The sequence below is a fragment of the Nothoprocta perdicaria genome, unplaced genomic scaffold (genome assembly GCF_003342845.1).
Source record: "Nothoprocta perdicaria isolate Ctin4 unplaced genomic scaffold, notPer1 scaffold_1, whole genome shotgun sequence".
NCBI lineage: Eukaryota > Metazoa > Chordata > Aves > Tinamiformes > Tinamidae > Nothoprocta > Nothoprocta perdicaria.
In genome coordinates this window covers 4545018-4571811 of record NW_020454093.1, presented here as the reverse complement: position 1 = coordinate 4571811, position 26794 = coordinate 4545018, and the positions used below count along the sequence as shown (strand labels likewise).

General features: G+C 37.2%; 1 protein-coding gene across 1 annotated transcript in view; it reads left to right on the top strand.

Annotated features, from left to right (window-relative positions):
- AP3B1 (adaptor related protein complex 3 subunit beta 1) overlaps positions 1-25442 on the top strand; it is a 121247-nt gene extending 95805 nt beyond the window's left edge. Inside the window, exons 25-27 of the mRNA XM_026036603.1 lie at positions 7339-7436; positions 12619-12757; positions 24839-25442. Coding sequence (XP_025892388.1) covers positions 7339-7436; positions 12619-12757; positions 24839-24992 — 391 coding nt within the window. The 3' untranslated portion in view covers positions 24993-25442. The remainder of the gene's footprint in view (positions 1-7338; positions 7437-12618; positions 12758-24838) is intronic.
- The last annotated feature ends 1352 nt before the right edge of the window (positions 25443-26794 follow it).

Here is a 26794-nt window from a genome sequence, read left to right as displayed (position 1 = left end):
ACTCTGGGGTGCATCTCATCAGGGCCCATGGATTTGTGGGTGTCGAGGCTCCCTAGATGCTCTCTGACCCACTCTTCCTCTACCCAGGGCAAGCCTTCCTCTCTCTCGCTCTCTTCGTGTGTCCCTAGGGCCTGGGATTCCAGAGGGCTGCCCCTGACAAACACGGAAGCAAAGGCAGCATTCAGCAGCTCTGCTTTGTCCGTGTTTTCCGTAATCAGGGTACCCACCCCATTCACTAGTGGACCCACGAAAATATATCTATTTCTTTTTTTTTCTCCCAAACTTTTTTTTCTTTTTTTTTTTTTGTACTATAGATCTTCATAGGAATTCAATTCAAAGCTGCTGGTGCCTCCAGCACGATATCTGCAGCATGTAGTTTATGCATGTTACATCATTGTGGTTTGTCTGTATGCTGTTTGCTGGAATTTGGAGGAAGTTTTAGATAATTTGCAAATGTAGCTTGTTTTTCTGCATCACATGTTAGCCTGGTGCAAGTTTTGTCGGGAGAGGGAATTCCGTTCTAGACGATTCATTTTTTTAATTGCCTCTAAAGAGGAGGCCTATTTGTGTCTATAAATATGTTTTTATTTTATACAAAATGTAACTGTTTATCAGGCAGGGACACTCTTAGGCAGAGCAGATATTTCAAGCATATCTTTTCAGTATACCAGTGATTTGGTTCCAAACTTAAACCATTTATTGCTAAGAATTTCAGCGGTGATGAGGATAAGCAATGTAGCATAACACATTGATTTTATGCAGATCATCACCTTTATGTTTTGGGAGGTCTGCTGTATTAGTGATATATAAAAACTGATTACTTTCTCCAACATTGCCTAGTAATTGTTTATTATTTTCCTATTAGACAAACAAGACAGATCAATATTCCTGAACACCAACCAGACTATGAGTAACATCACTGTAAATAGATTTGCCTCAGACCTCAGCGGTGTATTCATTTTAATGATTTGGACAATGTGAGTCCAATGACAAAGCTCGAGCTAAGTTTAAAATTAAATTAAGAATAGGAATTGCTTACTTTGTTCCTTTATTAATTGATAGGGCCTTGTCTTTTTAAGCCCAGCTCTTTGAAAATGGTATAAAAACAGGTAAAATGTTCTTTGAATTAAGTTGCTCTTTTACTGATAAAATAAAACATGCCGTATTCAAAATCCTACTGATGTCAGTTCTTCCAAAATGAGGATGCCTTGTGAGGTTTCTTAGGCTAGATGACTATCCATTTTAAATTGTCATACTTTCTAAAAAGCTTTTATCCAAAAGGAAGGATAACTTTCACAAGTCTGTCAAAATGTAACCAAAAATACTGTGCACACAAAGGTGTCAATATTGTTGTATTTTCTGATAATGTTTTTCATAGAGATATACCATGTTAGTGATTTTGTGTGTTTATTGGAAGCAGATTCAGCAGTAAAGTGTTCCTGATCATAATCTTCTTCTTTATGTTGTTCTAAAAGCAGCACTTTGTCTTGCATCAGATGTAATTGATCCTGAAGCAGTGTAATCACAATTACTCACTTTCTTAATTGGCCTGCCCAAAATCAGAAAATGGAAACCGATCGGCAGTGTTTAAATCAATAGCTTTGTAGTAATGCGTGTGGGGGTAGGGAGATAGTGGTAATGGGGAGATCAATTGGTCTTAGATGCCAATCACAGACTGTGTGTTTTGCATAGCAAACACCACCTTTCTGCTTGGGGATGTGCTGGTGCAATAGTGGTTCAATAAAAACAAACTACACCAAGAAAAAAAGCAAACATGAGTAATAAAATATTTAGATCTCTTTCTGAAGCGCTTGTGTGAATCAAGGACAACGGAAGAGTGATTGTAATACGGAGAGAGGCTCAAAGTGTTGAGCTCTGAAAGGCGCCCTTTGTAAACACTATTTTTATTAAGCAAGGCTTACCAAGATCACATATCTAATTAAAAAGAGGAGAAACACCTTAGCTTGAAAACTGTTCCTAATGTGTTTATTTAGAACATGTATTAGGATGTTCAACCTATGTACTCATAGTGAGAACATCTCTTCGTTGCTGTCTTGTGCTCTCCACTTGCACTGGAACACTAATGCTTCACTTGCACTGATGTTCTGCACGGTAATGTCTATATGCTCTTCTTTAAATCTGGAGAATTAAGGAAGAATGGAGAATTTCAGTCTTTTAAATGATGTTTGCAGATTGTTACTGCTCCTTTTTGGGTCACTCTGTTCAGGCTGCAAGCAGAACATGCACAACTTAAAAGTATAAAGCAACTTTTTGTCTATCTTGTGCCCAGGCAGTCTGATAACTTGCTGTTGAGTGTTAGGATTTCCACCATCCTAGTAAGACAGCCGAGCCTTTGCTAAGCAGGTGGCATCAATCATGCAATCAGGAGAGGAAAGCTTGGTGGCCTCTGGTCCCTTGAATGGCTCCTTGATGTTGCAGGTTTGCTACCAGCAATTATTGTTATAGCAGTCCTTATGTGGTCTTCTGTTTGCTTTACTATTTTGCATGTCCCTACTTTTCAGATATTCTTAGAGCTTTCTCACAGCTGAACAGTTTCCTCAGATGTGTGAACAAAGGTTTGGAGCTTGTCTGTGTCAGAGTTTGCCCCCAGATCCTTGGAAGGATTGGAAACCATTGGACACCTAGAGAAGAAAGGCGAGGAATGTTAGAGAGAGTTACATGCACTTAAGTCTATACGTGTACTTACCCTATTTTGTGTTGGCATGGGTTTAGAATTTCTAATTCCTGATTCCATTTGTAAAAGCCAGTAGGCAAGTCTCTAGGTTGTTTTAAGTGCATGGCAAGTGACTGAAGGTGAACAAGTCCTACTTATAGCTTTGCAAGCTGGAGAAATGGATAGGAAACATTCTTAGCCCTCTGCTTCCATTTCCCATCTTCTCAATGCTTTTAGCTCTTTCTAAAGCCATAAAAAAGCAGCTTTGAAAATAAGACAACTTGTTTTCTTCTCCTGTCTTTTTAAAATTATTTTGGATGTTGTTCACTCTCCCCATTAGCATGGGAGTAGGGAATGTGCCTGTGTCCATGCGAATCTTCCTGCAGCTTAATTTTCTCAAGATTTAACCATGAGGAGTATGATCTGGGGCCCCAGGAAGTCAGAAGAGAAAGGCAATGGAAGGAACAACTTTTATACCTTTCATTCTTGCTTAAAATAATGAGACCATGGAAGAAGTGACGTGTGTCACAGATTCATACAGGCGTGGGGCTGGTTACCTTACAGTGGCATTTCCCTTTTCCTAATGCTGTTATCAGAACAGCTGGGACCCTGGGTCTACTCATCTATTACTGTTACGTTGATAGGAGAGAGAGGAGGTGTCTGTTCACCTCATTCCCCTGTACAGTATACCTGAATTTTGCTGGCTACTCCAAAAGGGCTGGTGTAGCAGGAAGAATCTAGCAACTTCCTAAATTAAGTAAATTCCCTGGATGATATTGGAAAAGGTTGTAAGATCTACTCTGTGCACATTGTGTCTCATCATAAAAGCTTTTGCTCTGGGGGGAAGGGGAGGGCAATTTTTTTCTTGGTTGTGGGTTTTCGGGTTTTTTTTCTTCCCATGGCAGAGATTTTTCTCTCTCATCTCATTCTATGCTGATGCAGAAATGTCCCTAAGCAGATTTCTCCCTGTAAACAGCAGTAAGTGAAAGAGCATCAGTTCAGCAGCAGTCAGTATTTGTTTGGAGAGACAAACATGAATTCAGGTGTTGATGCCTGCATAAAAGCATCTGATTAATATATGCCATAGCACATTTTAAAGCCTAGTGTTAAGGAGAGGCAACACTGTCTTCACGTCACTGTCACTTGCATTTTCACTTGTTTCTTACTTGTTTCCTTCCCTTGTGGCTTGTCAGCAGATCGCTAAGTTGTTTACTGATGCTGGATAGCAAGACAAGCACTCTGGCATTCTTCTTTTTATTTCATTACCCTAAAGTAGTCAGTTGGCCTAGCTCCAAAAAAGAAATTTATCCAGATAGGTAACTGACCTGGAAAAAGCAAGGCTGGACCTGTGTATGTTCCTTCTATTTCTGTGGCCTTTTTTCTCATAAAAGTCAAATGCCATTTCTTCCATTCTTCAGCATAACTCTGACCAAAGTCTCCCATAGTTCTTAATTTCATCTTTTGCAGGAACTTAGAGTGTTCCTCTTTGTCTTGCATTCTTTGAATTCATCTGTGAAGGTTTCTGAATGCAAGAATAAAAATCATGAGCTGTTTTTGATAGATGCATTCTGAGTCAAGAGTTCACCGTGGACTACGAAGAATAGGCCATGTTTATGCAGGAAGGATATTCCCAACCTTTTATTAAAATAATAAAAGAAAAATCCACATTACATATCTTTGAAAAGTGAAGACTGCCATTGTGTAGCTTATTGGGTGCTTATTTGCAGATGATATTACAGATATAATATTATTTATATCATTTTTAAAGATGATGATATAATCTTTGTCCTCAAGGCCATCATAATAGAAAAGACAACTTCAGGAAACTTTTGGAGCCAAACCCTTGAAAGAATGGGAATAAGGTAAATGGATCCAAGTTTTAAATGACAAGTGATAGAGTAAACTCCCACTTAGCATCTGAGAGAGACTTAAAACTATGGCTCTTCTGAAGGATTGAATGTTAGTCTTGCTGTCATTTGTGCCAGAGATTATTGCCATGTCTTGGTTTCTGGGAGAGCATTATCATCATCATGGTTTACATGAAAAGAAGCATTTTTGTGCTTCTTGGAAAGTGGTGCCAGTCATCTGGAAAGGCAATATGTACAGTTTAATAAGGTAAGAGTAATGCAGTCAAGGACATAAGGACAAAACTTTTTTGTCCACAATTCCATGCAAAAGAGGCTTTCCCAAGCAGGGGTAAGGTACTGTTCTCAAACACTCTTAAAGTGTACTGTATTAGGCCTTTAGGGGAATTATATAATGTTATACTGACCCGTCTCCATTTACTGGTTAAGCATATGTGTTGGGTATCTGATGAAATCTCTATTTTTGGAGATGCTCAGCGTTAAATGGACAAGACCTGAGCAGTGTCTCCTCAGCTGCCTTGTGCTGAGCAGGATGTTGGACCAGCTGATTTCCAGAGGTCCCTTCCAACCTAAATTATTTTACAAATCTACAGAACTGTAAGATAATTCTATGTTAAATTATATTAATGATTCTCTAATTACAAAGCATAATAAAATAATGCAGATCAGTAAATAAAATCTGTATATTTATCAGTAATGTGATAGAATTATAAAAGGGAGGATAATTTTCTCTGCCTGACAAAAGGCCTTACAGAATCACACTGAAATTAAAAAAGGTGATGCAAAGTAAACTATATGCTGACTGTAACAAAATCGAGCACTAGACATTTTTTGAAGAACAACCAGCAATCAGAAGTTCTCCTTGCAGCCTCTGAAAAGGTTAGAGCTTTCCAAGGAATTACCTGTTGGCTTTATAATTGCTAGGGGATGGAATGGTTATTATGGCGGTGATGGCAAGTGGTCTTCTCAAGCACAGTTAGAACCATTTGAAACCCAGGATATTCTCATGCTTTTATTCCCCTTTTGTATAAGAAGATTGTTAAATGTATTTCAAAACACTATAATATTAGTTGTTTTAAGTCAGGTTTTAGGTATACATGACATGTCCAGTCAATGTAGGAAGTGATTCATTGCACACAAAGCTGTTAATTATACTGAATTATTTCATGCACATCTTGGCTGACATTGGTGTGAAAGTACCGTTAAAATTAAGTTCAGTATTATCCAAATGGTGTGTGTATATATAAACAGCAGCAAGTTGTGAGGCAGCTGATTGAAGAGCCTTCCTTCTGCTCTTAAGCTGTTGGAATTCTTGGTTTGATAAAGGTATTAAAGGAAAATATGACCCCTATTTTATAGGGCACTTAATTTTGCTAGGCAATCAAGCAATTCCTGCCCTTTTGGCATGTTGCTGACTTTAGAGATGCATGGTATTTAAAGTAGCATGGAGGAAAACATGAGCATTTATAAGCTAAGCTAATTTTGAAAAGTAGTACTCCGTAAAGGATTCTTTGTAATGTGAATACAAGCTACATTTCAAGGAATTAATTCATTATATGTTTATGACTCAAAATTTTCAACAAAGGCAACGGATGTCCTTAATTACATGTCCTGAAATGTCCTGTATTTGATATGACATCTATAAGCAGAGTTATAGCACATCGAATCTTAGAAAGTAAGAATATAAGAATTCCTAAACATTTGCTTGTTTCTTAAGGTAAATGTAGTAAGTACTCAAGTTGTAAGTAATAGGAAGATAAAATACTTCCTGCTTCAGGTGGCTTATCCTGCATCATTAGGAAGACAAAAAAAAAATATTTTCCGTATTGATCATCTAATGCTGTTTCTTCTATCAGTCAATTTATTGCAGAATTTTAAAGTCAAGACCATTAAAAATCAATAACAAATATTTGAGCTTAATTTAAATATCATGAATGTTAATCAAATTTATTTCCCATTCTAATGATTTTATCATTATATTTAAGTAGGATATCTGAGGCATATCAACAGTCAATATGTATTGATTATTTGGTACATCAGCCAAATAAAAGCTGCTCTTTTCTAAAAACTGCTCATGCCTCACAGCCGTAGAAAGACTGCCTATCCTGATCCTCAAGTGATAGCTGGATTCCATGAGCTGCAGTTAGTCAATCAAACATGGCTGAACAGAAGGTGTCTGGAGTTGCTGTGGACCTGGAGACCAGAGGATCAGGACTGTAGCAAATGCCATGGCGAGGGAGAGCAAGTTGACTGTATGTGATTCATTTCTTGAGGAGGAATCTATATATATGATAGTGATGTTCCATTATTGAAAGGTTTTGCTTGCTTTTAACTCTATACTGTTAGGAAACCTGCCTCAAAATTAAGATTTTTCCAGCATGCTTTTAAATCAATGAATACGGGGTGTGTGCATGTGTGTTTATGGGTTTAAGTATGTCAAAACTTTGAGTCTAAGTCTGCAAAAACTGAAGTGAACTAACATTATCTTCGCGGCTCCCAAATTTATGGTTTTCATTATATTTTTCAGACTTTTTTTCTGAAATTATAGATTTCCTGTTCCTTGAGACATCATTTCCTGTTCCTGATATAAAAATCCTTGTTCCTTGCAGCATCTGTTGCTCATGACTGAATTTGTAAATATAGGTTATATTTAAACACCAATATGAATAAAAGTAACATTTTCAGAAATACAGGAGTGTGCATAGCATAATGGTACTGTATTGGCGTTGGAGAAGAAGCAAGGAATATCTATGCTGATGTAAAAACACTCAGTTGATTCTCTGCAACTTCTCTTCCTAGCACAAATGAGGATCATTTCAACGTTAGCATCCAGCCGCCCGTGGGAGAACTGCTTCTACCTGTCACTATGTCAGAGAAGGACTTTAAGAAGGAGCAAGGTGAGAAATGTTATTTCAGCAGCTTCGGGAAATGTGTTTGGATGAGAAAAGGCTTGTGCTGCTTTCAACATTCAAGTGTCCACGGAGTGCTTCTAGTGTAGCTATTGCTGGTGTCCTCCGTTAGCCTTGTCTGATACTGATGATTCCTTAAAGAGGTCCCACAGTGGTATCCTAAGTGGTATCCTATCCTTGTATCCTAAGGATATGTTTCCTTGTATTGTTTAGCTTAAAGAGTTTTGGCTTCCTGTCATGAAATATTAATGTGCTTCATATTAGCTGACAGGCAGAAACCTAGAACCGCAGCTCCAAGAAATAGACCAAATATCTATTGATATAATGAGGTTTACTAGCCATTATTCCAAAACTACTCTTTAAGTACTGTTTTTTCTTCAGCTGTTTAGTAAGTTTCTTTTAACCTTTCTGCTTTAAAACCTTTCTATGTTTAAAAAGAGTATTCTTGCTTGAATAAGCTTTAGAAAGGTGCCATCTTGCAAAAACCTTTCAGACATTTTTCTGATGTCGCGTCTTTAAGGAAGCAAAGTTTGAGTCTAGTCTAAACACAACCCTGCACTGGAACATTTAGTAACTTGAGTATTTTATGCAGAATAACTAGAGAAAATTGATTAGTTTTGCCTGTGTGTTAAATGGAATAGTCCACACTGCTACCCTTAATTTGTATGTGATTCTTGGATATTCTAAAATACAAATGATTGCATTTTGGGTGTGTTCAAATGCCATAGTGTTTATTCATCTGTCCCAGTGTATGGGGATTTACATGTGTAAGTCTCTTCACATCAGGATGAGAATTGGATGAGTTTCTGTTGCATTGCTGTGTAAGGTTCAGAAACTCCATGTCCATCATGCAGCCAAGAACACCAATGAGTAGTGCTACGTATGATTAATTAGTGCTTTGGAAGATTTCTTGCTTTTATAGTTTTGAATTATTCAGAAAGTAGTTCAAATATTAGCTAGACTCTTTTCAGTTAAAGTTTGTTGCAGTAGTGAAAAGTTAGGATTGTGCTTTGTTTTCTTAACCGATTGATACTTATTTGCTGTTCTGTCCCTTTGCTGGCTTAAGCCTGCCTCTCTGCTTTATACCTGCTCAGCAACCCAAGGTGAGTGATTGAATGAGGCTGTGGCACATTTATTTTAAACTGTTCACTTCTAAAAATTGTAACTGAGGCTGTAATGAAAGGAAAGGAGGTTACTGTGCTGCTTCTCCCCATGTTTTACTATTTGCTGGCTTTGTGATATTTTTGATAGAGTTTTTGTGTGTGTTGCTGCAACGGAGGGTTTTTTCCTCCTGACCGGCCATACAGAACCACGAGCACATAGAAGAAGGGTACTTGGAGAATAGCTGGGGCCCTCTGTGGACTTGTTGCCAAAATTCCTTTTTCTTCTGCCGTTTTACTTCTATGGTTGTTGATTATTTGTCTGAATAAATCTGGCAGCTGTTTGCTATGTTTAATAGAGCAGAAAGGCTACTCTGAATAAAGCTATTTGAAAATTTGTTTATATGAAGTATTTGTAAATCCGTGAAGGTCTCTTGGCATTTCTGTATTGCTCTCTCTGTCTTCCTGAATTCATTCGTTGATGCAGGACTTGATGCTGGCAAATTTACCACAGCTTTAAAAACCTTTTCTATTGCATCTTTTTTATTATAGATACCAACTGGTTCAGAATAATCTTAGTAACTGGAATCTCAGTTCTAAATTTTACATAAGTATTTATTACAGAGATTGAGGAACAACTAGTAGTTGGGGACAGTTACTGTGTTATCTTGCTAAGAGAAAATTCCAAATTATAATAATAGAATCCAGGGCAATTTAGAAGTTAGTGTATATTGTTTTATTCTGTGTTTAACTCTGGTTTGTCTTATTCTGCAAATGAATGTGATTTATGTAACTTGTTTTTCCATTTGTCATCTCTTTCTGTGTGTGTGTGGTTTGTTTTTTGTTTGTTTTTTTCATCTCCCCTTTCTGTTTTTGAACATAAGATGTTTCAAGTCTTATAGCTGGAGATGCTTTATTTACTCTCATAACAAACAGGTAAAAATAGGGAAGGAGAGACCACAGTATTGGAAATACCAGGTTATATAGGGGAAAATGAGAACATGTGTGGGTTTTAAGGGTTTTTACATCTAAATTGTAAAACTGTAATTGTAATCTAATAAGAACGCTAAAGAGGAAGCAGCCGGGATTATACAGTGTTGTGCTGTAGCCGACATGAATTGCAGCGCATCCTGCTCGGATCCGCGGGCCGCTCTGCCTCGTCCGCGCGTCTGTGCGTTTCCATCTTCCCCCTGATGGCACACTGAGAGCGGAGCGGAGGCGCTGCTGAATATTCATGGCTGCCAAGGCTGCCCAGTGGCAGCCGCGGGACGGGAAGGCTGCATTTATCCATCTGCTCCCCCGCCGCGCTGGGCCCGGCCCGACCTGGGGAATCCTCCGGTGAGGGAATTCCTGGGAGCAGCCGCTGAGCTCACGTCCGCGTTGCAGCCGATCATTTGGGAAAGGTGGATAAAAGTGGCGTTGCCAGACTAACCTGGCCCTGTCTGGTGAAATGTTTTTGCTGGTCTGCAGGCCTCAGGAAGCTGTAGCTTATTTTGCAAGGCAGCCTCAGGAGAAGTCCCATTTCCTTAGCAGAAATTATGAGGGAGGGTTTTACCATGGGGGTGTTGGTAGCTAAATTCTTACTTGTGTTGCTGCTTTTAGCAATGGGTGGCAAAACTCTTCTTGCCCGCCTCAGAGCATGGCCAAACTGCGTTTAATCTGTTGGCTGACAGAGCTTGTTATCTACCCATATATATAGTTTCCCATATATATATATATTTTCCAATTTCATTTCCTTTTATTATTCAAACTGTGTACAGTTGTTTCATTGTAGTAGCTAATTAACCCAGATTAATTGCTGCTCTGTGCTCTGACTACAGTCTTTTTATATCCCGATGTTTTCTGTAATAATAAAGGTGGCATGTGATTCTTATAACGGGAGATTAATCAGAATTCTTATGAAGGTCTTTTAATAGCCAGTTAAAACTACCATAAGTATGATGCTTTGAGGGGGGGTTTCTGCAGACATGTTTTAAAATAATTTTGTCATATTTTTGAAAAACAGTATACCTGAACTATGTTAATTTTTTTTAAAAGTGGTTAAGTAAACAATTTGTTTACTTAATTTTATTAAGATTTATGCCCCCAACTTGTCTTCCTAACAGGCAAGATGCTAATTCTTTAAATGGTCAAGCATTTACTATTTTCTGGCCCTCGACTACCATAAGCAATCATATTTGATGCCCCTTAATTAGAGTACCCTTTTTTCTTTCCAGGTTCTTTTCCACCTCAGCAATCGAGACAATACATTTGCTTACCATGCTGCTCTCCTAAGTGTTCTTTTGCATGTAAATTAATCTTGATTCAGTTTACACTGTCATGCTGAGTGGTACAAATTGCCTATAACAATAAAACAGCATGAGTTAAAAATAAAGGGGGGTGGAAAGGCAGATTGAATGTGTGCCTTACTTGATAGGATGTTACTTTGCTTTATGCCAATACATTAGTCGACGATAATGAATCTTCTGTTCTGAAAAGCATGGTTTAGTTGATTTTTTTAATTTTACTTCAATGGAGCAGTACCTTGTCTTTTATAGAACAAGTTAGACAAACCATTAATGACAAGAGTGTTAAGGTTAAATATGAAGCAATGCATTCACTTCTCTGAGTGCTATCCATCTTTCCATTTACAGGAGCTTGACAAAAGTACTGGCTTTGTACAACATTTCCTTTAATTACATGCTGCGGGAAACAGGCTTTTAACATAAACATAGTTGCATTCATTTATTCAGCATTTGCTCTTCAATAGAGCTTAATGGAGAAGGTTTAAATCCTAAATGAGTACACACATCTCTCAGCAGTGTTATGTCAGTCCCCGTGCTCTGCTTAAAAGCAGTTTTGGTCGGCGTATGTAGTTTTTAAAGCTTTTGCCTAATACTGAAGTTAAATAATTTGAAACAGAATGTACTATTCCCAAGATAAAGCTGATTTTTATAGAAGCTATATATATTTTTTTGTTCTCTTCAAGAGCAGATCATGTTCAAAAATATCCTATTATTTACTTATGAGCTGCTTTATTTTTACTTTCTTTTTTTCCTTTTTGTGACAGCAGCTAATGCAGATTCTAGTGCATTATAATGTTCAGTTTATATTTTTAATTGTTATATTAAGCGTCTTAGTACTGTTTGCTATGGATTAGAACTGTATACGTACCCCTCAAATACGAGCTTTAGGAGACTTTTCTGGTGTTTTCATTTGTCAATTTTATTATGGGTTTCCTTTGCCTGATATTTTTGCCTGAAGTACTGGCTTCCATTGTTCTTCTGTGTTTTTAGTTTATGGGCATAATTTAAAAATATGCACACAATATTAAATTGCACTTACTGTTGCTGAGGTTTTAATCAGCACAAACACACTGTAAATCATTCTCCTAAACAACGGATGTTGATAAGAAGGAAAAGTGTTTTCTTTGTTTCCATCTCTTTGAGCAGCATTTCTTTCTTAACTTCTCTTTTTGTCAGTCGTGTTTGGATATAATCTTGACATTTCTGTTCCATTCTGTAGTGTTCAAATTATTTTAATCAAATAGTTTATCGTGACATTTTAGAGAGAGATACTAACTGAATTTTTCAGTTTCTAATGTGATGGCTTTATCTTCATGAACTAAATTGAACTGATGACTACTATCTGAATTTGGAAGATTATTTTTAGCGATTGGATACAAAATTATAATTAATTACTGTCATTTTATGATTGAAAGATTAGAAGGTGTCTTTGTATTTGGTCTTATTTAAGCTGGACTTCTCCAAATCAATCTTACTTAATATTTCATTTCTGTGTTTACATTCTTCTTTCAGATTATGCTTTTTGCGAGAAAGAACCATCTTGATTTCTCAGTTGCATTAGTATCACATATATCATTGTTCAGCTGTTAACATACTATTTGCCTTAATAATAAATAAATTACTAAACAAACATAACTATTTAATTTCTTATAAAATTGTTTTCTTGAGGAATGATTTAACTTTTAATGTAAACGGTCTTTTAGATTATAAGACTCTTATTTTTGTGTTATACTTAATAAGCAAACAAATCTTAAAATATTCTTAATGAAATACTTATTATTTCAGGGATGCTGACAGGAATGAATGAAGCATCTGCTACAATAGCTGTTGCCCCACAGAATTCCTCCAGTCCTGTAATAATTGAGAGAGTAGTGAAGGCAGCAAACCTGGGGGTAGTCCCTTCTGGTCAAGATAACATACACAGGTAAGATGACATGGCATTTTCAGTGAGACCATCCTTTAATATTAATTATAAATAGTTCAAAATTCATTCACATTCTTTAATATTAGGGAAAAAACTATTATCCTTACCTTTAGCAGATAAGGTGCGCAGTTTACACTGTAACATAGAAACCTAACTAGACATTAACTTGACCCTAAGTACCAGTCAGCTCTTAATTTATTTAGTCTCTCAAATATCTAGAGGCTACGGTACAGCGTTAGGAAGAATTTTCCTGCTCTAGTTTGTTCTAAATGAAAAAAAATAAAATACTTTTTCAAAGCATAATGCTTTGGGGAGTTTCCACATGTGGTTTTGACTTCTGTTTTGAAAAGAAGTGAACAGCCCTATACTGGCTTGTCATCTGTGAGAGGAAGTCTGGGGATTCTTTTTCTTTATTTTTTTTTTCCACATTTTTGATTTTTTTTTAAGTTGGATGAAGATTTTCTTTTTAAGTTAAACATTTTCTCCTCCTTTTTATTTATATATAAGGAAAAATGCATTGTGGTCAACCTAGAAAGTCATTGGTCCTGTCTAATTCTAGGTATTCTTGTAGATAAATCTGCTTCTCCCAAAGGCTGGGATAGAGAGTGCAAGTTGAATCAATCAGACCATCAGCTGATGACTGCTTTTGTTCTGGTTCACTCAAAATACCTAGTCCTATGGATGTATATGGCTCCCCACTTTTGAGAGGAGCAATGAGGAAAAAGGCCATGAGTGGAAAACAGTGGACCCAGATAAGAGTAGCAAGACGTTATTGCAAGCTGCTAATGTGATCATAAAATGAGCCAAGAAATACTTTTTCCCTGGCATCTGCTACAGCTATTCCAGAATATGGTTGAAACTTAAATTCGCAGTACCCAAGTAAGAGTAAAATGTTCTGAAAATGAAGAGCTAGGTTTCTGTCAGAATTTTTGCTGACTAAGATGGAATTCTGTGAGTATCACTTAGCTTAAGAAGGACTAATAACCTACTATTTCTCTTTCTTTGAATTTGGCCTTTTTTGCATTGCTGGGCATTTGTATTACATTGCATTAACATTAACCCAGCTGGATTTTCCTATGCATTTGATACGGTCAATGATAAAATTCTGTTTCATCATAAAAACATGCCACAGCTAGTGCGATTGCACTGAAATGATTGTCACTCTTGACACCTGCTCCTCCGTGGAGGAGTCCCCATTTGTTGCCTCCCTGGGGGATCTATAGAGCCTGCAATCTCAACAGCAACTTAAAGCCTAGGTGAGAGTGTCAACCAAGAATAAGATAAAAATGTTTGCAGTGTGCAGGTATTCTCCATCTTTACCCTACGCATCTCATGAGACTTACTGCACAGGGATGGATTGTTCAGTGACTGTCTCAAAAAGGTTGCCTAAAATAAAAGTTGAGCTCCTAGCTCAGCCACGTGCTGTATGATTGTAGACACGTTTCTCATTTGATCTTAGTTTCTTTGCCCCTCTGAAAGAAGATTTCTGTAAAAGAGAGTCTATGACCACCTGTTCTTAAATTGAAGAGATACTTGCTGTTTTGTGTGCTGATTGAAGGCATGTTCTCTGGCAGGGCTGAAGCGTTCAGCAAGCTCTAGAGCATCCTGACATTTCAGCTGTTTGTCTCAATTTTGTGGTTCAGAATTGAATGTATTCAGTCTGCTGTAGCAGTTACAGAATAATTTGTGTTTTTGGCAATCACTGTGTAAAAATATGCTTAATAGTAACTTTAATGGCTCTGTGCTAATGGACACTTGAATAGTCTTCAACTTGCACCACAACACAACACTGTGTGGTTGTGGTTGCACCTAGCTTATGCTGAGAACAGGAAAGGGAATATTAGCCAATTGATGGTGGGATAAATGTGTTTTGCTTGAATAGTGCTATATTGTCATTAAAGTTAAACGTAGATTTAGCTAAATGTATATTTGAGAACCTTCTTAAATCCCTAAAACAAATGACTAAACGTATGTATGTTTATATAAATGTAGGTATGCTATATAATGTGTGTTCATTTGGATTAAAACAACTCTATCCTAACAGCAAAAAACAACGGATACTCTTCCTGCAACATTTCATGGATGCAAGAAGTATGCCTTGTTTACAAGCCATGAACACTAATTCAGAACAAAAAGAACAAGCCCTTTTAACCTTGACAAAGCAGTGCTGAATTCTATTTAAATATGAGAAAAGTGAAATTTAGGTTTTTTTTCTACTGTAGTATTGCCACTTCTGTTGTTTGTTTTATTGCAAGTGGTATTTGTGGGGAAAAAAATATGGAGGAACTTGTATCCAGTGCTTTTCATGCTATTCAGCGAGGACTATTGAGTTCATTTCTTGGAAGTGCTTAGTACATACCCATTTACATAGAGAAATACTGCTTTTAAACTGATACTGTTGTTTTGCACTATGTGGCATGAATTATATTAACCTTTCAGCTGGTCATTCCCAACTTGAGTATTACTACTTAATGACTGCTAATACCAAGAAATTTATTTGGCTTGGTAATGAAATATATTCATTCAAAATGAAATTGTGCAGTTTAATACAGGCCTAGCTAATGAGCAGGAACAGGTGTGTGTTTCTTTTTTTCTTTTTTTTTTCTCTTTCAGTCTAAGCATATTTCCATTCACAACAAGATATTTTAACATGTCACATTGGTGGGACCCGATTACTGGTCCTTAAATTAATAACCCTATTAGGATGGCATTTTTGCTCCAAATAAGAACGTTAGGCAAATATAATGAAGATCTGAAAATAAGTACTTGAAACAAACATTAAGTGAATAGCATGCTCTCACAGATGAAAATGAAATAACTGTAAACCTGTCAAATACATTAGCTATTTGTCAGTCCACAACACAGTGTAGTGATACTTTCTTGCATGCATTTTTTTCTCTTCATTATATGGCTACTGAATTTATAATTACATGGAATTACTTGACTGCTAGTGAGTGTAGAAGAGCATGTCAGATACTCTAAGACAGAATTAGCTGAGTACTATTTTCTGATCCTATTTTAGTCATTTTAAGTATTCAATGCAAAAAAAAAAAGAACTTCCTAGACAAATGCAAGAACACAAATGTGCATCTTTACATTCATATATTTGCAAAATAAATTTGCTCAACTATTTTATTCCTCTTAAGTCTAGTTATCTGCACCTAACTTGAGCTAATCCAAGCTATTAGATATCTTGTCCTTGTAAAGCAGCATGTATTGCGCACTCATATTCTTCACAAGATTTAACTGGTGTGCTGCTTTTGCTTTTTGAGGGAAAACTTTTTCAGTTCCAACGACTACATTCAAAACTGTGGAATACATTTTTTTTTTTTAAAGATCTTTTTAGCAGGAATTCGCATTTCTCCTTAAATGTAAAAATATCAGTAAAACTTCAAATCTTTAAAATATCCCACAAGAGTGACTGATGATTGATGCAGAAATCTTGAAGCATAGATCGCGCTTTCCTTATTTTGAGTACTATTACGGCTAAATTATTTTGAAAAATGAAGGGTGGAAGTGGGGTGAGAAGCACCTGGAAGTTGCCTGTGTGACTTCAGGAAGCATCAGCTAATGCTACCATTTCAATGTTCAAAAACACTGAAAGGAAATTATTCAAGCGTATTTTTCTACAGGAATTTAATCTGTGTAAATAACCTTGTTTAGGGACCACAAGTACCTTTCAGCTGAACGTTTGACTCATGTATGCTCTTGTAAGGGGGAGTCTAGCAATCATTTTTCCTTTAACATAAGAGGACACGTAATAGAGGGTATTCAAACCCTCAAAGTTTCCTCTTTTACAGAACATTGTTTCAGCTCCCTATCTCCATTCGGACAATAAAATGCATCGATTCATAGATCAAAAGTAAATTCTAGGCTGTTCTGTTCTATTTCAAAACACAAGAGATCAAGATGGTACTCAAATATTCAATAATTTACTCATCAGCACCAGCTTTATTCACAGACTTCCTTCATGCTAGCTTTCCTATGGAGATGTGTTGCTTATTCCTGTCAGATGAATATTCTGAAAGCTCCTTGGGCTTCTTGATGCTTTACTTCTTTTCAGACCCATAACATCCCACCAGGATAGATAGTCTTCATTTTCTTCACTTAATATTGGAAAATCTTGAACGGTAAATGAGGATATCATGATCTCTTGTAAGTGTCAAAATACTGTTTTACTATTGTTTAAGGCCCTCTGCCTAAAGAAAAGGCATCTCAAGGTAAATTGGCTTAGAAATTCATGGAAAATACAGGCAGAAAACACCTCCTGCTGCCCTCAAAATGTTGCAAAAGTTGCTTAAATGCACGGGCAATAGCATATGGCAGGGACGTCCACTCAGAGCTGAAGTTGTGAGCTGCATTTGATGCTTCGCTCTTTCAGTTGGGTGTATATGTTTGTGTGATTGCATCGATACCAGAATATATCTGTGCCTAATGGAACGGCGAGTTGGGCCGCTTGAACTCCCAGTCTCTTTGCCTTTGCTCCCCATGTCATCCTTCATCAGCAGCACGCGTTGTGGTCAGGGTGGTCATTCCCCTGGCCGGGCTTCTGCAGCATGGTGCAGGTTAAGCAGCTTTTTCACAGCAAGTGAGATAAGTCTAAACCTGACACAACACGTGTGAAGAGATGCTACTGAGCCTGCTAGTCTCTTGATCTAGTCCATCATTGTCCTTATGTTTTAGACCAAATGTAAGTTAACAGCAAATGGTTGGGCTAGAAATTAATAGTCACCGTGGTGGCATACTCATATCTCAGCCCTTCATCAGGATGGCCTTTGGCCAACGCTCTGAGATGTCTTAAAACATTCATTTAAGTCCTCTGAGACGTGAAAATTTATAATTTCAATAATGCAAAATGGGTCGATTTGAAGTTCTGGAGAAAATCAAATCTCACTTTCTTTGTTTTTAAAAAGGTAAGTCTCAGTTTACCTCAACATCACTATTTCAGCTTTTGAAACAGTTTAGTATCCTTCTCCTTTGCCACCACTCACTGTAATAACTCTCTCTTCCTTCTGTAGACCACCAAAACTTAAACTTTAGAAAGAACTTTCTCATCTCATATCATAGTGACAAAATAAACACTGGAGTGAGCAGCAAGCAAGGTAGCTTTTAACTAGGAGCACCAAAGTGGCTGTGCTGCTTCTGGGACCCGTGTTTTTAGTGACTGCACTATAGAGTTACATGGGTTTGCTCAGAGCCTGCCCTGTACAGTGCCTCGTTGTTTGGAGCACCTGTGGTCCAAACCAGGTGCTTCTATGGAGAAGCAGGTATTTCACACATGTAAAATATTTTTGACTTGTGTTTTGTGGGGCTGTTGTTTTTTTTTCTCTCCAAGCAAAAATGTACAGTGGGAATCATATAATAGGAGGCAGTAAGCAAATTGCAAGACATTGATGTTGAAATCCTGAAGAGTGTAAAAGCAAATAGATCCACTATAGAAACCTGCATTAAATACAAGTGTATATATTAAAAAAAAAAAAAAAAAAACCACCCTCCCCCTACATATAGAAATCCAAGGATCTTGGATTCTAGTTGCTTTTGCAGCTAAAGATGTTTTTTGATGCCCCCTGTGCATCAGCCTGACAGTCTGGTTGCATTCAGCCCTCTATATCATTTTGCCACCTGTCATGTCCCATTTATGGTATATTGGCAGAGTGATCCTCAAAGGGAAGAAGGTTTTGTTCACAGACCATGTCGATTATCGGAGACTCGCGTGCTTAGTAATCAGGTTTCCTCCCCACACCTCTTTAATTCAGCAACACCTTAATCTGGGGAGAAGAGGTGTGAGATTGGGCATGTATGTATGGAAGATCACTTGAAAAGGGTTCATCTGGAAAATTTCTCTGTGCATAGCCCCTTCCAATTTATTCTGAATTTGGAAGAATTCTCAGGCAGAAAGTTGATCAGATCCCACAAGCCTACCATCACTAACAACTAATGCTGCTCCCTGCATGTCAGACACGGTGTGGCATCACCGGCTTATTGAGGATAAGGCAGTGTAGAAGATGATAAAAAGTAGAAATTGTTGATAATTACTTCATTGGAACCCAAGTCCATTGGAACCCAGGTCCATATTTTCATTAGTTGACAGAGAAGCCCTGTTAATGAGGGCCTGCTTTCTTAAAACCCTCTTCTGCACTGCGTGCCCGCAGAAAGCTCTTCTCTTGTATATGGTTTTTACTGCGCAGTTGGCCCAGGAGCTGGAATGAAGGGAACTCCACCAAGGGCTGCCCCGAAGCAGCGACGTGGCCTGTTCAGCTTCGTGGTTTCTTAGCCAACCATCTTTTTCTAGGGAGCTGCAATGAGTAGCCAAGGAAATAAACTTGTAATAGGCATGCAGCCTTGCTTTTGCTTCCTAATTTCTCTAGTAGGAATTAATTAGAAAGCTAAATACCCTAGGCAAAACAATTTCTCTATTAGCCTTTACCTGTAGGAGACAGGATTTTAAATGCAGTAGCGGGTCTGTGTCCACAGGCATTTCAGCTGTTGCCTTTCCAAAGCCAGGTGATGTAAACTCTTGCCACTCTTCATTTAAGATAAAAATAATTTCTGATTTAAAAAGAAATGTTCAAGTTGTTAATGCCCCAGCTAGGCTAACCGTTTACTTTTCTTTCATCAAATGGTACAAAGAGTCTTTCTGGTTAGTTGTTATTTTGGGGTAAATATTTTGGTTCCTGTGTGAAAGAAAAATGCATTTTTTTAAATATGTACTCCATGTGTTTGGGTATACATCTACATGTAGATATAGGGACACATTGATATAGATATACATACACACACACACACACACATCTATTTCTTAACCAAATCCTAATGTTCCCATAATAGAGATTTTTCTCACGGCTAACAGCTGGCCACTGTAGATGCTCCTGCAGTTTTAACATGTTGTTACCCTGTGAAGGTTGTGATTAACCGACACAAAATACCTGATCAAGAGAATGCCTTTCTGTAACATCATTTTAAGGCATTTTAAATATGTTATTGTATTGTATTTAAGGTGCTTCTATGTAGATTATGGGGTTTAAAAATAACCTTAAGTTCACATTTAATTTTTAAAGATTTGCAAGAGTGAGTCATTTGGGGTACAAGGTTAATCAAAATAGATTGTTCTCACTAAGCTTATTTGCTGTCCACTAGAGGACAGCACTGCTTTTGTATCCGAACGCTTTAAAGTGAAAAATACTTGGAGCATTTTATTTGGAAAACAAACAGGAACCTTCTGAGTCAGATGTTTAAATAGCAACATTTGGAAAAATAGCCAAACCAAACAATATCCTCGATGTGAAAGACCTCTGAGCAACCTTTATATTTTAACATATTTCTGCAAGGTGAATTCTTTTCTTGGAACTAAATAAATTTTTCAAATGAAAATTTATACCTATTTTAAAAAGTGAATGCATGTAAGTTTTGGGTTATCATATTAAAATATATCAAAACGGTTATCATATTAAATATGTTTTTGGGAAAAATGAATAGAATAGATGAGGAAAAATAGAACAGGTATTTCAAATTTAATTTTCTAGGTGAGGAGCAAATAATTTTGTTCAAGTTCTTAGCGTACTGAAGTTTTGAGAAGGAGGTAGAAATATCTGTGGGTAAAAATGATACAGTTTAGTTAACTAAAAATAAATATTTGGAAAGATAGCTACTGGCAAATAAAACTCAATTCAAATGTGTTTTGGCAAAACAAAAATCAAAACAATAAAAATAGAGTGCAGATTTGAGCATAACTTGTTTTCATAAAATTTTAATTAAACCCTAAAAGAGTTAACATTGGAAATAATTATGGTAAAATGTAATAATTTTAAAATATCACAAAATACTCTGGGGAAAAAAAGAAAATTGTCAAATTATTTGAATACCAATTTTAATGTAAATGTTAATCAAATTTTATGATTAATAAACAGTGCTAAATATTTTTTCTGAAAAATCACCACCTTAAGAAAAAAAAAAAACTTTTTTGATGTATATTGCTGTTTACCTAAATGTACCTAATAAAAAATACCTAAATGTATTCCCATATCAGAAGTAATATTACTATTAATGTTATTCCAGAATACATCTTTTCATATTCTAAGACTTATGCAGAGAAATGATACATGTGTTAGCAATTTAGTCAAATTTGAGATAAATTGTTTGTTATAAAGTCAAACCTGTATATAGATTGAATTTATCAGAGCAAGTTAGAGATTCAGAGTTCTGAAACTATAAATATTTTGTTCAACTGATAAACTGGAATATATTTCATAATTGTTCATTCTTAACAAATTGGAGACTAATTCAGAGAGGTTTTTCTTTTTCCTTAGTACATATTCATTGCATAACTTGGATCCCACATTTATCAACTTTGGACTAATTATTTTTCTACAGCTAGGGCAGGGCACTGCATCTTGTGATCGTCTTTCTTACTAATAGGATTCTGTCTGCATCAGCAGGCAATAATTGAAGGCTTCAGATACGAGAGGGTCTTTTATGAAAAATAAAAGTTTTGGCTTCTGTGGGCTACTGTCACTGTTTCTGGTAAGAAAAAAAAATGGAAAAAATGAATTTAAAATAGAAAAATCAAAGATGAGGAGGAATGCCGGCCAGGAAAGAGCACATGCTGTTGAATTATATGCAACAAACCTGGATTTGCTGTAAACAAATGTGCTGATAGTGAGGGCTCTGGGGTAAATTTACTTTTTCAAAATGGGACCAGATTTTTAGCATGACTATTTTGTTACTCTTTATTCACAGGGCTAGAATTTTTGTATAACCTTTCTGAATTTTAAGTGCCTCTACAGCATATTGTAGCTAAAAATCTATCTACAAATAAAGAGAAAAGACTGGGAACTTTATGAAAACATATCTAACTTCCTTGATGTTGATTTAGAAACTTAATATAAGTTTTCTCAGCTACTGACAGACACTATGTAAATACATGAACTCTTCCTTTTTTGTACCACAAAATAATTGTTTTTTAAAAGAACTCAGAATATGCAAATACATTTCACATTTTTATATTTTGATTTAATCTTATAATTTTTTATAAATTACTAAAATTATAACAGCTATAGAGTTTTCTGAATATTTTTAATTATGTGAAAGCAGTTTTGCAGGTAATGCTATCAGAAAGAAAACTAGCAAATAACTGCAATCTAACCAAAATGGATATTTTGAAATTATTAGTAAATATTTGGTTTTGTTTTCTGAATTATTTTCTCATTTACCATTTTTCATTTTATCATTTTTTCCACATTCACTCATGTACCCTTTGTGGCAACAGAATGGTAGTAAATAATATGTTTTATTAAGAGTTGTTCAAAAGACCAAAACCTATATTTTGGACCTGCAGAACAACAGTGTAGAAGTCAGATTTTAACATACCACAGTTTCTAAGGCTTAATTGAGTCAGAATATTAAGTCTAATTTTCTTTTTTCTTCACAATATTTTTAAAAATTTTTAGTATTCACATTCTTTATGGTCGTATCTGCTTTCAGGGAGAAGGAAAAAAATAGGTAAAAACAATTACTGATGATTTCTTGAAGGGCGCTAGTGGGAAAGAGAGAGAGAGAAGAAAAAATATTCTACAGCTTCTCACAAAGCATAGAGAGATTAATTTTGATTGACTTTCTGATCTAAAATCTCAGTTGAGCAGAACACACATTTTATAAAATCCAGTTTGGCTTTTCATAAGGTTAAGTATATACAACATAATAACCATGTACTTAGTCTAAAGACCCAGGTATTACCCAAATCACTGTGTTTTTAAAACATCTAAAAGTGATCACTAATCCAAAGTTACTTGCTTCATCCTTTAATAACTATATTTAGTTTCGGACACTGCACAAACATATTTGTGCTGTATCTCATTTTGGAGACTACATTATCCCTATTTTAGGGAAGAAATTTTGTGTTTGAGTTCCAAATCAGTGCTCAAGACACTGTGCCATTCTTCTATGCAACTTTTTAAATGGTGAAATGAATCATTTTATGCTATTGTCCTTCTTTTTCTCTGGAAGTAATTCAAGACCAGGGACCGCTATGCTGAGCCCCCAGCCTGTGTTGAGTTATCCACCCTAACAAGTTCTTTGGCTAAAATCAGATACGTATCAGACTTTGCAGCTTGCAGAACGCGTGGAGATTCACGTTTATTCATTTCAAGTGTTTTATTCAAGGTCATCGCATGGCCCTGCAGGCTTTTGCAAATGCACGTGTTAAAATATCAGAGCAAAAGTGATCCCTGATGCTTTAGGCTGCCCGGGCTGTAGCAGCAGCCTGACTCGGTATCACTTCCCGCTTTGATTAAAAGAGGGGATAATCGCGCCTGGAGGCTAGGAAGCAGCAGCCGTGCCAGCTACCACCCTTTCCCTGTGCCTGCTCAGCCCTGATCTGCTCTTCTCTCGTCCCAAGGCACAACTGCTAAGTAAATAAAATGACTAATAACACTATTGTTTATATAATTATCCCCGTGCAAATCAACAAGAGAAATGGCAATCCCTTCGGCTGCGGTGCAAATGGGCGCCCTCCTCCATGTAACTAGCTAAGTAGTAGTTTTTCATAGTGGTAACATTGGCTTAGAATTTCCCATTAAAGGGAGAGGTCCGTGAATGTATCTCTAATGTGGACAAAAGATATAGGTTGACCTGTGATGGGTGACATGAGAGAAGTGCCGCGTGTTTCCTCAATTAGTATAATGCGTTATGAGATTTTGATATGCTTAGTTTAAAAAAAGGGGGAGAAAAAAAAAAAAGAGAAATTATTCTCGTTTAAAGAGAACCTGCTTAAGTGGCTAATATTTTAATTAAGTCGAGAGTGAAGTTTTTGAGTATCTCCCGATCAACTCCCTCCTTTATGCGGAGGGTAATTGAACAGCTCCCCGCGGCCCGCGCTAATTGCCAGGCGGGCGGCGCTGACCGGTTGGCGGCTCGCGAGGCGGCGGCGGTTGCGGCCGTTGGGGCGCGGCGGGGCGGGGCGGGCCGGCGGGCGCCCTTTGTGCCTCGACGTGTCGCGCAAATGGAGGCAGATGGCGCCGCTCAGCGCGGCGAGCCGAGATGGGCCCTGCCGAGCGGGGTCAGCCGGGGGCGCAGACCCGCTCCGCACTTGTTAGTGTGCTCAAAAGCCCCATGGGCGGCAACTTTGTTGTTGTGGGGTAGCCGAGCCCGCCGTCCCCTCCCCGGGAGAGCAGCGGGCGCGCTGCGGAGCCAGCGCTGCCGCCGTCCCCCTCCGCGCGCTCCCTGGGGCCTGGCGGAATGAATTAACGGCGCTGACAGAAGTTCATTGTGCCTAAAATGGCCTTTCAGTCAATTGTGGGGCTTAAAGGGCTAGTTTTGCTCTTAATTCCGTGTAATTAGCAGGTTCGCCATGTCTTGGAATTTAGTAATGGTGAATTAGTCCTGAATTTTGCTTATCTGGAGAGCTTTTTGTTGGTTTTGTCACACTCTCTAATATTTAGTCATAAAAGAGTAGTATTTAGTCACAAGAATTATGATTAATAGTCTGGACATAAATTCACAAGCGAAATGACTTGGTGTCTCCAGGCTGTTGAGCCCTTATCATCATTTTGTTTTATCATGTTGGGCATCTGTAAGTTTGAGTACTTTAAATTTGCATTCATTTGTGAGATGGCAGGAAGATGCACTTTTCTGACAGAATAATAATTTGGCTTTTTTGAAGTTTTTTAATACATTTGGCATGGTTGCACTTTGGGGTTCCAGATAATGAAGATTACCCTTGATGTTCTCCATGAACCGAATTCAAGTTGCCAGTGCAACTGCAATCATTTCAGCATTGTACATGAACTGAAGAGTCACCATGTAAATAACAATTTGATTAAAATAATGCTGTTATTCAAACTAAATATAAATTTTGCATTATGCCTTTTTGATCTTACATACAAAAAAAAAATTGCTGAGCAAATTCTCTTTCCAGAAAACTGATTGGTGTGGGGGAGGTGGTTTATGGTATATCTCCTGAAATAGATTAATGAATTTGGAGGCATTTTCTCATGTTTAAGCTCCTTTAACTTCTTTGGAAAGAAGTATTAGTGGTCTTTAACCTTGCAATCCTCAAGGATTTATTTTTTTTCTGTTCCCCTTCAGGTTTGCAGCTAAGACTGTGCACAGTGGGTCACTGATGCTAGTCACCGTGGAGCTGAAGGAGAGCTCTACGGCGCAGCTCATCATAAACACCGAGAAAACGGTGATTGGCTCCGTTCTGCTGCGGGAGCTGAAGCCTGTCCTGTCCCAGGGGTAACCTGCTTACATCTGGACTTCAGAATCTGGCACACAACAAAAGTGCCTGGCATCCACTACTGCTGCCTTTCATTTATAATAATAGCCCTTCCATCTGGCAGTGGGGGAAGAATACACTCTTGACATTCTTGTCTTCTGCTTTAGAATGCTAGTGTGTATCTATCATGTATGCAAGTCCTTTCCTTTTTCTCTGCTTGCTAACCAAAGAACATATATTTTACTGTCAGTTATCTGCACTCTTTAATTTATTTCCCATTTGTTTTATCCTAGGACTTCTCCCTTCTCTCCCTTCCCCCACTCCTTTTCTTCCCTTTCATTTTTTTCCTATTGTAGTGGACAAATAACGGATAATAAAGTTCAAGGGAAATTGCACTGCTGGTAAAGTGAGCTAAAATGGCTGAGAGGTGCAGCTATGTCTGCAATGAGGTGTGCAGCTCAGAGAGTTTTTGTTGTATAAGTGTAAAAATACACTAGGTACAGCAAAATGGTGTTTGTTTTCTGAAAATGCATGTAAGCCTGAACTCAGCTATATAAAAATATTTCCCCACTCGCTGTCCTATTCTCAAATATTTCTGTTAAGATGCCAATAAAATACTACTATAAGCAGGAGCTCTTTCTCTCTTGTTTTGGTAAAGAACTGATAATGATGATCCCTAGTGATATACCTAACTGATACGCTAAAGTAAATATTAATAAGGTGGGATGATGCACATGCACAAGCATCAGTTCTTGTGAAAGTTGTTGGTGTTTGGCCTCCAGTTTTAATTTTCTGATACGCAGTTACATTTTTGTTAATCAACAAAATCACTTTTGCCTGGTTTCAGAATGGCCATTCATAAACCATGATTGAAGGGAGTATGGCAGGCTTTAACCTAGCTCAACAAATTATTCAAACTTTTGCTGCATGTTTTCATTATGAACTAAGGTTAAATGATCTCCTATCTGTGCATAAATGGGGGCTTTTGAGACACTCCAGTGACGTAGTGCGACAAAGATGCTTTGTCATTCCAGGTCCATCCTCCCCACTGCTAACCTGGCTTTACTAGGAACTCATGGTTGTGTTGCAGATGCTTTCATGCCATGCAGAAGCTACTCAGATAACACTACCTGCCACACAGCTCCTTTGATGCTGATTAAGCAGTGCTATTATGGCTTATTTTTCTTGGATGATAGTTTCTTCATTATTCCATCAAAAAATGTTGCCTTACTGCATTTTGGAAAGTTTCTATAAAATATGCAAAAGTCTATCACCTATGCAGAAAGGCATCTCCAACAGTATGAGGATGAGGAGCAGTAATAGCAATTTCTATAGTGATTCTTTAAGCTATGGAAGTTGTAGTTCAATAAATATTTTAGTTGCACCCAAGATACACTGTTACTTCTCAGAGAAAAGAGCAAGAATATTATGCCCTCAACAGGAAAGTCCTTTTTTTTTTTAATTGACACGTTATTTTCTAAAAGCTAATTTTGCAGTAAGGTTTTTCTATAATATTTATCACTAAGATGTATAAAAAAATACTACTCAAATGTATGAGAAAACACTATAATCTCAGAGGAAATAATGCATTAATATAGATGATATTTGATATCACCATTCAATGAGAAGGTATTGATGATAAGGTGCAAAATCACGTTCCCTAAGAAAACACTGAACCTTTAGTGTTGCTTGTTTAAAAAAACAAAGTTTCTTGTACCACAGCTTAAAAAAAGAACTTATTGCTAAGATAAGTCACACATGGTGCTAAGTAATTTCTGTCTTCCTAGTGTACTTTGTAAAGTTTAATAGGGAAACCCAGGAACATG